The 13693-nt window shown below is 36.1% G+C and overlaps 1 protein-coding gene across 1 annotated transcript; it reads right to left on the reverse strand.

The window, feature by feature from the left end:
- Nucleotides 1-7574: 7574 nt before the first annotated feature.
- On the reverse strand, nucleotides 7575-13471 carry LOC117173626 (putative nuclease HARBI1). Its single transcript, XM_033362266.1, has 5 exons — nucleotides 13424-13471; nucleotides 12694-12884; nucleotides 8051-8337; nucleotides 7909-7961; nucleotides 7575-7865 (listed from the first exon to the last, which is right to left on the reverse strand). The coding sequence occupies exons 1-5, from the start codon at nucleotides 13469-13471 to the stop codon at nucleotides 7575-7577; spliced, it is 870 nt and encodes a 289-aa protein (XP_033218157.1).
- Nucleotides 13472-13693: the final 222 nt, after the last annotated feature.

Here is a 13693-nt window from a genome sequence, read left to right on the forward strand (position 1 = left end):
CAAAACCTGGAGCGAGATCTTAAGAAAGGAGTAGGGCTTCAAAACAATCGGGAGTTAGGAGCGACTTTGCAACTTTTAGCTCAAAATGTCTCCTTTGTAAGGATAATCACTCTTTATTTAAATGCAACCAATTGAAAGCTACGTCTGTGGACAGGCGTAGGGAAGTTTCTACAAATAATCATTGGCTATTGGGTTCTCTTAGTGCGCAAAGCACCGTTTTTAGTTGTATATTATCTGGGCCGGTTTCAGTCACAAATCAAATAGAAATTAACATTCCAGTTGCAGCACATCAGGCTATTTCAACAGAAGTCTTGCATGAAGACTCTGGGAGTTAGAGGAAGTTCCCTTTAAAAATACTTTGACAGATGACAAAATGTTTTGTGATGAGCATTTCGCCACGAATTACCAACGAACTAAAGGCGGACGTTACATGATATGCTAACCTTTTAAAAACGGTCCTCCCATAAAAAAGGTGCATCCCTGGAGAGAGCTAAGATCGTTTTAAATAAAGTGCTTGGTCGTTTATCAAAGAAATCGGAATTATTATTACAATACTCCAGTTTCTTATCAGTATATTAAAGCCTTGGACACATGTAACTTCTTCAAGAAAAGTAATTAGATAGTTTTCCACAAACTGTTTATTCGCCTTATCAGCCTATTTTAAGAGAAAGTAGTTCCACTACTAAGTTCAGGGTAGTTTTCAAGGCTTCCAGTTCAACTTCCAATAACACAGCCACACAAAAAAAGTGTGCGGATCTGGTAACAAGACAAACGTATTCCTATGGATTTTGGGGCGCTGAACAACTGTGAAGGATCAACCCTTGCCTGATATCAACTTATTTAACATAACTTTACCCAACAGAACCTGATCTCACCTAACCTGAATTAACAGAAATTTATTGAACTGCACGTAAATCTCTGGAACCTAACCTAAAAAAACCTGACCTAACCTAACTTAACTTCACGTTACACAATTAAACTCATTGTGTTGTCCCGTTGTGCTTGCGGTACCGTTTCATTCAGCTTCGGCTTAACCTACAAAGAGGTTTAACCTATCCTAACCTAACAAAACCTGACCTAACCTAACCTAGCCGAATGAAATTCAATCACACGTGTAGCTATGTAAGCGTACGGTTCTCAGTCTTAAATGTGTGTTATATTTAATAGGTTAACTCGATCTTAACCTACAAATGAATCTAACTTAACAGAACCTAACGAAATTTTGCTTAACGCAACACAACTGAACTTAAGTGTTTCCGTTGTAACACAATAAAATTCATTTCATTGTACTATAGGTGGTTAAAAATTTCAGACGCACATTACTCATTTGAAGAAACTTAGAACTACAAGTACAATTAACCCCATTTCAATTAACCTGACATTGTTTGTATCAATTAAAATGTAGAACTGTAACTTAAACATGCAAATGAATAAGACATTTATTCTAAAAAATTTTCGCTCTGCTTTTCTTAAACTTAAGGGATATATTTATACTATCTTTCGTGTTTACATTTTATCTTGCTTTTTATCGTAATTAAATTGATTTATAGACCTACTTCAGTCTATTTTCTGCCTGCTATAACGTGTCCTTTTTTCTTCGAAGGAACGATGCAAAGGGTTACGCTTAGCAGCCTAACTTTTTGTAGTTTCTTATCACCACATATTTGCCATTTGTGATTCGTGTAATTAACTTTTTCAAGAAACATTTTAACATTGTTATATTCTTCTTTGATGACCGGTGCGTGAGCTATAGGGATAGGAGCGTAAGTATTCGTGTTATGTAGTAAAACAGACTTAATGCTGCGTTTTGACGAATCAGTGAAAAGTCGCCATTCTTCGTCTCTGTACACATTTTTCTTCAAGTGGTTCATTAGTCCGTTAACGTCAGTGCAGTGCACTAAAGTCGTCTCTTCGTCTTTAACGAAAAACTTTCTGAATTCTTTGTCCCTGTCGCGATAGAATGAAACTTTTGTCTTTGGCTCTAGAAGATTTCTTCTTTTTAGAAATGAAGCGGCAAATTCAGCGCCGTCTTTCGGTAATCCAAGATCTCTAATAAAATCATTCAGTTCTAGTTGCGACACTAATATTGAAACCTTCAATTTCATTTTATGCACGCCATATTCGTCATCTTTTTCGTCATTTTGATCCGAATCATCAGAACTATTTTCTGTTCGATCACTGGTTTCACTACCGTCTCCATAACGCTGACTTTCAACTTCCATTCTATCATCTTCTAAAGCGCTTAAATCAGTTTGGCGTGCATTTTTATTGATTTCAATTGCTCTTGTGAATGTGCACACATTAATGTACGAAATGTTATTTTTGGCATTGAACCCTTTGACGGAATTCATGCAAAAGTAGCAGTCCTTCGCAATAATGGGTCGAGTGATTTTCGCAAACTGCTCACTTCATATTTACTGCAAATGTAATAGAATTAATCTGAGCTATTCTTGTAGGCATACGATTGAGAAATGCTCGCGGTTTTTTCCTTGTAGCATGAGACTCTACACCAACCAAGTGATCCATTGATGAAGACCTACGGTTGCATGATGACGACCTCGGAGAGCCCGCTTTCTCACCCTGAACAGACGCCGATACTGGGGTTTTTTCCTGCATCGTAATACACTTTTGACCTGTGTCTGTCATGACAGCATGAACGCCGTTTACCCAGGGACTCAGACAATGTGGATCCGTTGCCCATTGTCACCACGTGGAGGATTTTTAATACCGAATTTGAATTCAGCGCCCCAAAATTCATAGGAATACGTGTGTCTTGTTACCAGATCCGCACACTTGTTTTGTGTGGCTGTGTAATTTATTCTTGAGTTCTCATCCTCACATCGGTTCTAAGATTCTGAATGATCCTCGGGATTGCGACTATCAAAGAATTGTCTGGATTTCTCCTGATAAAAGGCTCGTCGCTTCTAGACTTTTAACTGTTACTCACGGTACTGCCTATGCTCCTTATTTGGCTAAACAGGAGCGAGCTAAAGTCACACTGCTATGGGAAGCTGGCGGTTTCCATTTGCGAAAATGGGCCGCTAAGAAACCCGAACTATTAAAAGATTGTCCCTCGGGAGAACACGAACGTGCTATCGAATTTTCGTTAGCGGAGGATGCTCAACTGAAGGTTCTAGGTTCTAGGTTCACTCGAATGGGACGACAGACTACCTGATGATCTTAAAATTCAATGGTTAAATTATCATGATTCTCTCGAAAAATTAAAAGCACTTAAAGTCCCCAGATGGACACGATAACTGCAGATAAACTCTGAATTCGAGCTTCATGGCTTTTCTGGCGCTTCGTAAAAAGCCTATTCAGCTTCTATTTACATTAGAATTCTTAGTGAATATTTAAAGGAGGCTCCTGTTTGCCTACTAGTGGCTAAATCTAAAGTAACTCCTGTTAAATATTTATCAATTCCTGGTTTGGAGTTGTGTGGAGCAGCGTTGCTTACTAAGACAATTAAGATTGTGATAGAAACTATGTCATTGGATAAAATACCTGTATACTATCACACTCATTCTGTAATAGTGTTTTCTTGGCTAGGAAAACATCCTTCCAATTGGCCTGTGTTTGTCGCCAATAGAGTTTCCCTAATTCATGAGCTGGTACCTCGCGCGAAATGACGATACATTTCTACTAAAGATAATCCGGCTGTCTGCGCTACTCGGAGACTCACGCCCGAAAAATTGATAAGGCATTCCTCATGGAGGCAAGGCCCAGTTTGGTTAACTTTGCATTCCTCAAAATGGCCTGACTATCGCCACGCAGCTTCCTCGCAATCAAATTTACAACAGCGGCCACTAGAGAGTCATCGTGTTTTGAGTGTGATCAAAAGTCCATTTAACTTGATGCTTAAATTCTCCTCTTGGCCAAGATGGTTTCACTTAACGGCCTATTGAAAAAAGTTAATTGATGTCTTTGTGTTCAAGCACTCCAAACTTAATAAGCCTAAACCTAAATTTTTAACTATTTCTCTTAATGCGATTGAAATCCAAGAAGCTGTTATATTTTGGATTAAATTTGTCCAGGCAAATTCGTTTTCTAATAAGATAAAAGCTTTGAACGAAGAAGATGGGGTGGTTCCAAAAAAATTCGCTATTAAAAAGTTTGAGTCCATTTTTGGATTCCAACAATCTCTTAAGGTTAGATGGAAGACAACGGCATGCTTCTATCAGTTTTTATGAGAAGCATCCTATCATTTTCCCGTGGCACCACATAAGTGAGCTTATCGCCACGCATGCTTACCTTCGATCTTTACACGGTGGTCAGCAATTAACTTTACATACGCTCAGACAGCGTTACTGGATTTTAGGAGCTCTCTCTTTGGTTAAACGACTGATCTAAGGTTTCCTGGAGTGCAGACGTGAGGGAGTGGCTCTGTCGCAACAACTTATGGGGGACTTATTTGAATTTAGAGTAACCCCACATCGTCCATTTACACATTCTGGTGTGGACTATGCAGGCCAATTTAATGTTTGTTTTGCTTATGGCCGTGGCAGAAAGAGTTACAAAACTTACGCTGCGCTTTTCGTACGTTGTTGTGCGCGAGCTGTCCATTTAGAACTAGTTTCTGACTATTTATCTGCGGCTTTCCTTGACGCCTTTCAGCGATTTTGTTCAAGGCGAGGAAGACCTGTACACCGGTACAGTGATAATGGTACATTTCACGGTGCTGACCGGGAATAAAAAGTTGCCTCTTGAATCTTAGACTGGATGCTAATTTGAATAATCAGTTCGCACTTCAAGGCTGTTGACTATTTACAGTCTGTACAAAAACAGTACAAATGGTTCAAGAAGGAATTAAATCTTGTGATCGGTGACATCATTCTTGCGAAACATGATTCGTTACTGCCTTCTAGATGGTTGGTAGGTCGAATAATTAAATGCGACAAGGGAAAGCACGATTTAGTACGTTCTGTTTGCGTAAAAAACTGCCAGTTCAGAATACGAACGTCCGATTACTCAGATTTCTCTGTTACCAGTAAGAGCAAAAGAAATGCGCAAAATCTGAACACCTATTATTAATTAGATGTAGAAAAAATTATTCCGTAAACTTACTGGATTATGGCGGGCAGCTGAGACTATTAAATTTTATTTACATTCATACTGTTTCTTTATGGCAGGCGGCACTGTCGTTGTTGAAAAATACTCAATTAAGCACTTATTGTTTTTTCTTTGCATCGTGCAGTTACCACTCACGAGGCGGACGGTATGTTTAAAGTTATAATGCTTCGTCTTTATAAGATTTTCTGCGTTTGAAAATCATTCAATTTATCGACATCGCCTATTTCAAAGCAATTTTCGGTTTCCTTATTATTTAAGTGAATGTTTGAAGTCACGGGATTTCTCAGTTTGAGTGTGTGATGATTGCCTTGTCGCTTGAGAAAAACATTGTGCGAGCAGCAGTGAATCGCGACAGATTGTTGTCTGATCTTTGAGTTCCACCATGAATTTTCACGCGCATTAAATAATCCTCTGACGTCACAAATGACGTGTTGTTTACTTGTTTCGCCGAAGCAACTCCACAAAAATATTAAAAAGTGTGTAAAGTGAAGGGTTATTCTCTGACGATAAAAGAAAAGGAAAAATAATATTTTTCAAATATGGCGGATAACGTAGCTGATGTAATTAAATAATAATATCGTTGATGTGTGTAAGTTTTTTTCGTTTTTAGAAACTTCTTCTTTTCTAACCTGAAAAGTTTCACTTGTTTTGTAGGCAAACAACTCTAGAAAAAGAGTAGGAAATTTCTCAAAAGCAGAAAAAGAGGTTCTTCTACCTATTGTCGAGAAATACAAGCAAATTATACAAAATAAAAGAACAAACGCTGTGAGCAGCAAACAAAAATTGCAAGCCTGTTATAAAATCTGCAACGATTTTAACGCGAAAGGCTTGGCCTCAGAGTATCGACCTGCCGAAAAATTAAAAGGATTGTGGGACAACCTGAAAAGGAATGCTAGAAAGCATATTAGTAGCTTACGACAAGAGACATTCAGAATAGGTAAAATAAAGTTTACACAAGTTTCATTCTACTGTTTTCACTGTATCTTTGTTATTCATTCTATTATTTTCTACAGGTGGTGGAAGCAATCCCGTAAAGGACGATCCTTTATCTAACTTGATAAAAGGAATCATTGGAAACACATCGGAGCCAATTGACAATTTATATGACAACTGTCAGGTAATATTATTTTATTGATCATCATTATAAAATTGTCATTGCTTAGGGACCGTACTTAAATAACACAACAGAAAAATGAACATCGGTAACCACAATTTTTTAAATAAGGGAATTAGTCTTTAGTGAGGAATTTATATAAAAAAGTCTTGGTAAGGTCAGGGAACTCCTATAACTTTCAATAAATGTCCAGCAGAATAAATTTTAATTTTTCAGTTTTCAATTGAAATTGTTTTACTCCGTGTATTTAAGATTCTATGTCGCAAATATGAGTTTCAGATTCTGGTCTTTAATTATTAATGGTCAGGGAAAACTATTGAACTGTTTAAAATTCATATTTTGGTTTAAAAAGTGGACTAATCTCTTTTTTTGATCATAATTCAAGAGTTTTTTTTTAATTTGTCTTTTTAATTAAAAAATTTATATATTTCAGTAAATACTGCATCTTTCTTAGGTATTGAAATTGAACTTTATTTTCAATTTGTCTTCTTAATTTAAAAATTCATATGTTTTAGCCGAAATTTCATATTTCTTTGATAAAAATTAAACTTTTTGTTTGAAAATTCAACTATTTCATACAAAATGTACTTCTTGTCTAAAATTTATTTGGTGGTGTTGAAAAGTCAACTGAAACCTTTTGTAGTTCAACATTCAACTTTTTTTTTAATTATCCTTTTTTTATTAAAGAATTAATCTGTTTCAGTAGAAATTTTATCTTTCTGGGATAAAAGTGCAACTCTTTATTCACAGATTAAACAATCCTGTTAAAAAGTCACCGCTTTTGATTGAAAATCCGCTGTTTCAGGTTGAAAATTCAAACACATTTATAGGAAATTTACTTCCTGTTTAAAACTCGCCGTTGAATGTTGGAAAGTGAAATTAAATCTCTTTGGTTGAAAAATTAATTATTTGTTTGAAAATTATGTTTGTATCGCTAAAAATTTCTTTTTCTCTAAAAAAAATTGGCCTTTTGGCTTCAAGATTCAACAATATAGGTAAAAAAAATTTTTTCCTTTCATAACTGAAAAATCTTTATTTGTTGGAAATTTGTCTTTTTTCTTAGACGGAAGTTCTGAAATTGACAAAATTGATATTTTTAAAATTGGGCTTCTAAAGAATAATAAGATGATTCCCCCCCTTTTTTTTGTTGGTTTTTTTAAAGCAAATGATTATTCTTTATAAAAAGCACGAAAAACTGGAAACATTTTATTCCTAAATTCCATTACTTACCTGCAAGCTACCATACATCAACTGAACATTGCCTATTGTTAACTAATAATTGATGCGGTATTTACCTTTCAAAATAATCAAGAAGGAGTGCGCGTGTATCTCCGTCATCGGGTTCCGCATCTCCGCAATTGTGCAGTTATTCATTCAAAATAACATCCCACTATATATTCAGAAGTGGATCGTCGGGAGGCATTGTTTCAGCAGCCATACGTGCTTTATTATGTAAAACGGCTGTTGCTACTATCACCGGTAGGACATGAGAAACTGAAAAGCGCATTCCTGCCACTAAACAGGGAAATCTGCGCTTCCAAAACCCGAAGGTGCGCTCAATATTTTTCCGAGTTCTAATCTGAGACTCGTTAAACAATATTTCAGCGGGGGTTTGAAGATTTTGTATCGGTGTTATGAGGTATGGTTTCAGTGCATAACCTCCATCTGCTAAGATTATTCCCTCAGCAAACACTCAAGCTTCCAAAAGAACATGTGGCCTACACGTTTATGGAAAAGTATCCTTTCCTGTTTCTAAACACTTCTGCATCATTTCCACCTGCAATGAGAATAATAACAATAATTTGCTTGAATGTCTACAGGAAAATTATGGTATAACCTTAAACATTCGAATAAATGATTTCTTACTAAAAGATTGAACTTTCACATGTGTACAATCTAATGCCGAAATAACTCTGGGAAAACGAGCTGTTGCATAAAAATCCACTTGTGCAACTGCTCTTTCTTCTGCCGAAGTAGGTAATTTTATATCACGACGAGCTAGCCTAGCAATAGCTGCAGTGACTCGATGTGCAATTCGGTGAGTACTGGTTTTACTAACTCCGGAAAAGTCTCCAGCAGAAATTAAAAACGAACCAGTGGCATAGTAACGCAGAGTAAGGAGTAATTGTATCCTATGTTGAATTGCATGGTTTCTGAAATCAAGTAGCAAATTCACATTTTATATGCGAACAAAAATATGCAAAAATACTAGAGGCTACGGTGAACCTCAACCAACTTAAATCGAAAGATCTTTGAAGTTAGAGGAAATTTATTGGATACTATACTGAAAGTCAAAATCGAGAAATCTTATTATTGCTGTAACGTATTGAAATATATTCTCCTTAACCTATATCACTTATTTCGTGGTCAAATAATCGAGAAAATTACCGTAACTCTGAGGAAATATCGAAAAAGTTGATTATTTCCGATATTTTGGAATTTCAAGGTCTCTTAGACAGGTTTAAAAATATTTGCATGACATCCTGTTATGTAACTGAAAATCTACTTACTTCAAAATATTTCTTTTGGTAATTTATATCCTGAAAATTCCGTTAAAATATTTTTCACCCTCCATAATTGACTTTGAAGTTTTGAAAAGTCGACTTTTTCGCTATTTTCTTAGAGTCACAGTAAAGTTATCGAGTATTTAACCATATAATGTGTGACATTCAATACTGGAAAAGTATTTGCAATATGTTGACACTATAGTATATAAGGGATGTTGATATTCAAATAATTTTTATTGACTTAGAATTACAATAAAATATTTAAAAGTGATATATTATTCTTTATTTGACAATACAATTTACTTTCAACATATCAATGATCAGAAAAACTAGGTTCAAGCAAGTGGGTTTGTATCCATATAGAAAAAACTGATTAAAATTCATTAATTATATATCACTTCAAAATATTTTATTGTAATTTGAATTTAATGAAAGTCATTTTAATGTTAATATTCCTCATATGTTATTGCCCAAACATTCTGTAAATACATTCCCATTTATGTATGTCACACATTATATGGTCAAATATTCGAGAAATGTACCGCGACTCTAGGAAAATAGCGAAAAAGTTGACTTTTGTCATTCATTCAAAACTTTAAAGTTAATCAGGGAGGTTATAAAATATTTTAACGGAATTATGGCTGTACAGATATAAATCTACTTGCTTTGAACTACTTACATTGATTATTAAAATCTCAAAAAATAATTTGCTGTTTCTATTTGAATTAGTGATTCGTTTTGGGTCCATATCATGTCACATGCGGCAAATCTCTCTGCGGCGAGTCTCACCTGCGGCATGTCACATATGTGGCATTTCTCTTCTGCAGCATGTCTCTTCTGCGGCATGTTACAGCTGTGGCATGTCACCTCTGCGGCATGTCACGTCCACGGCATGCCTCATCTGCGGCATGTCACAACTGTGGCATCTCTGCCCAGCGGCTTCTCTCCCGCGCGGCATTTTTCACTGTGAAATTGACATTTTTGCGGTATCTCTCACCAATAAAAATTCTTCCAGTGGCATCCCTCCCTTCCAAAAAATGTTTAATGTTTAATTAAACATGGCTAAACTGAGGCCAGTCACCCTGGACTAATTGTCTTCTCGGTGGCATCTCTACCCAGAAAAATATTTTCGGGTTCATATTAAAATATTAAAACTGCGGCAAGCCTCCCGGAACTAATTGTCACATCTGCGGCATCTCCCACCAGCGAAAAATCTCCCCAGTGGCATCTCTCACCCGTAGAAGAATGTTCAAATCCACATTAAAGTGGCAAAAGTCTGGCAAGTCTCTCACGACTGATTGTCACACCTGCGGCATCTCTAGCCCGCGGCAAGACTCCCCAGCGGCATCTCCCATTCCGGAAAAATTTTCCAATCCACATCAAACTGGCAAAAGTGTGGCAAGTCTCCCAGGAATAATTGTCACATTCGCGGAATCTCTCATCAGCGGCAAGTCTATCCAGCGGTATTTCTCCCCAAGAAATATTTTTAAGCACTTACAAAGATGACGTAAATGCGGTAAGTCAAAGGTGGAACAACTGCAGCATCTTTCTCCCAAGAAAATTTTTCAAGGACTTTTAAAAATAGCAAAAATGCATCAAGCCTCCCTAGTGGCACACCTCCCCCATGAATATTTTTTAAGAACTTCTAAAAATGGCAAAAGGGCGGCTAGTCTCCCCAGCGGCACCTCTCCCCCAACAAATTTTCTAAGTAGTTTTAAAGATGGCAAAACTGTGGCAAGTCTACCATTCGGAATCTCTCCCCCATGAATATTTTTTAAGAACTTCTAAAAATGGCAAAAGGGCGGCTAGTCTCCCTAGCGGCAACTTTCCCCCAACAAATTTTCTAAGTAGTTTTAAAGATGGCCAAACTGCGGCAAGTCTACCCAGTGGCATCTCTTAATATATATAAATCATACAAAATATATTTTTCAATTTTCAGTAATGAATGAAAAACATCACAAAGGTGCGACTCGGTAGTAAACGTTGATTGTCATTCTAATAAATAAGAACGATTTATCTCAATTAAAATTTTATTTTGGCTTAGTTATACATACAGTTTACTAGTCTCTATTCTTATTATGGTTATATCAAGCTTTGGTTGAAACTATGCAAATCAATTTTTTGAATATAACTAATTAAATTTATTCAAAATACGGAAATAAGAAGATGCAAATTTAATGGTAAAAAGACTACATTGCCTTAATGTGTGGTAAAAACAAATGTTTCACTAGTCGCATCTTTCTATCGTTGCAGGATTTCTCTAAAAAAATTCTTGCCTTACTGCACACCAGCTGCAAAATCTACGACCAGCTAGAACCTCAGTTGCTACTTCGGTCAGCAAAAGAAACTGAAAGCCTTGATCTGCGCTTGATATAACCATAATAAGAATAGAGAACAGTAAACTGTATGTGTAACTAAGCCAAGATAAAATTTTAATTGAGTTAAATTGTTCTTATTTATTAGAATGACAATTAACGTTTACTACCGAGTCGCAACTTTGTGATGTTTTTCACTCGTTACTGCTGTTTACAAAATTTGTATAAAAATTAATAAATATCTAAAGATAATAGTAACTGCCTTTTATTCTTTGAATTTCTGAAAATTGAAAAATATATTTTGTATGACTTGTATATATTAAGAGATGCCGCTGGGAAGACTTACCGCAGTTTTACCATCTTTAAAAAATACTTAGAAAATTTGTTGGGGGAGAGATACCGCTAGGGAGACTGGACGTACTTTTGCCATTTTTAGAAATTCTTAAAAAATATTCATGGGGGAAAGATGCCGCATGGGAGACTTGCCGCATTTTTTCCATCTTTAAAACTACTTAGAAAATTTGTTGGGGGAGAGATGCCGCTTGGGAGACTTACCGCACTTTTGCCATTTTTAGACGTTCTTAAAAAACATTCATTGGAGAGAGATGCCACTGGGGAGACTTGCCGCATTTTTGCCATCTTAAAAACTACCAAAAAATTTGTAAGGGGAGAGATGCCGCTGGAAAGACTTGCCGTATTTTTGCCATTTTTAGACGTTCTTAAAAAACATTTCATGGCGAGACTTGCCGCAGTTTTGCCATCTTTAAAAATACTTAGAAAATTTGTTAGGGGAGAGATGCCGTTGGAGAGACTTGCCGCATTTTTGCCATCTTTAAAACTACTTAGAAATTTGTTGGGGGACAGATGCCGCTTCGGAGACTTTCCGCACATTTGCCATTTTTAGAAGTTCCCAAAATATATTCATGGGGGAGAGATGCCACTGGGAATACTTGCCGCCGCATTTTTTCCATCTTTAAAACTACCAAAAACTTAGTTGGGGGATAGATGCCGCTGGGGAGACTTGCCAAATTTTTACCATGTTTGGAAGTACTGAACGAATTTTCTTGAGTGATAGATGTCGCTGGGTAGACTTGTCGCAGTTTTGCCATTTTTAGAAGTTCTTACAAAATTTTCGTGGGGGAGAGATACCGCAGATGAGACATTCCGCAGATGTGACAAGCCGCAGATGTGACATGCCGCAAATGTGACATGCCGCAGAAGAGACATGTCGCAGATGTGACATGCCTCAGATGTGAGATGCCGCAGGTAAGACTCGCCGCAGAGAGATTTGCCGCATGTGACATGATATGGACCCCTTCGTTTTTTGAGATTTTTAGCCATATCTACGCTGCGGAGACACAAATATTGTGTCGAAAATATCGAAAGAAAAAAAAATATCGAAAGAAAGTTTTCATTGCTATTAGAACTTTAAACAAACGACTTGTATCTTATACGCCCAATCGCGTATATTATATAAAAATAACATTCCGCAACACAAATTCTCGTAATATCCTTCTTTGCAATATACTTTTTAGGTTAAATGTGACTGAGACTCACAGTGTACTACATTTAAATGGGTTTACGGTTATGGAAAAGTGTAGATAGTGTATTTTCTTTTCAAATAATTTTAAAAAGGAAACAACTGCAATTTTATAATGAGTTCAAATACCACTTTTTAGATCATTACCGTTGTGTAGCTTGTTGTAAATCGTGTTCGATTTCGAGCAGCAGCTCTTCTACACTGTTCTTTGATAATCGAAATCGCATGATGAAATCCAAATCATCCAGTGTTTCGAAATAATTTATGCGTTCCTTAATTACTCGTGGTCTTCTGTCAATGAAGATATCATTTTCATCATCAGATGATATTAAAATGTCCTCAAAAATGGATCTATATTTCACACTATGTAGTTACGCACTGCACTTTACGTAAGCTTTCAGGTTATGTTGAACTCTGATCAAACGCTAACCGGCCAGAAATGGCCGTTGTTTAAGTAAAACGGCGATCAGGCTACTTTCATCATGTTTTAAAGGATGGTGGAACGCAATGTGCTTATTAAATAAATTTAAGCAAGGGTTGAAATTTAATCACAGCTGGTGAAATCGGCCCTTAGTCTACCAAATATTCTATACTTGAATTAAAAATTGAACCATTTATTATTTCTAACGTTTCATCTCAGTCTATTCCTGATCTGGCAAAATTAATTATTCATGAACATAAACATTCAACACCGATGAACAGTTGTTTGACTTAATTAAGTATACTTATATTTTTATAGTCAATGGCAAGCCCCGTCAGAGGATCCCCTAATATTTTACTTGAAAGTAGCATTATTATTAATTTTAAATAATTTTTTAAAAAGTCGTGAATGATAGTCGAGTAAATTAATTTGAGTATTAAAATTTTATTTAATTACACTGAGAGCTTCCTTTTCTCTATGTATATCTACACAGATAACACGCATTCTTATTTAAAGGTTTGATATTTATAATAATGTGAAAGAAATCTCACTTTTTACATAAATTTAATTCTTTCATCTTCTGAACTTTTGTCTTTCAGTCTGAAAAAAAACCAGATGAGTGTTGTCACGTCGAATTCATGTCGAAAAAGTGAACGCGTCAAACGTCGAATCGAAAAACTTTCGAATTGCCCACTTCGAATCGTTTTCTTCCCGGTTCGAACTAGC

The sequence above is a fragment of the Belonocnema kinseyi genome, chromosome 5 (assembly GCF_010883055.1).
Source record: "Belonocnema kinseyi isolate 2016_QV_RU_SX_M_011 chromosome 5, B_treatae_v1, whole genome shotgun sequence".
Lineage (NCBI taxonomy): Eukaryota > Metazoa > Arthropoda > Insecta > Hymenoptera > Cynipidae > Belonocnema > Belonocnema kinseyi.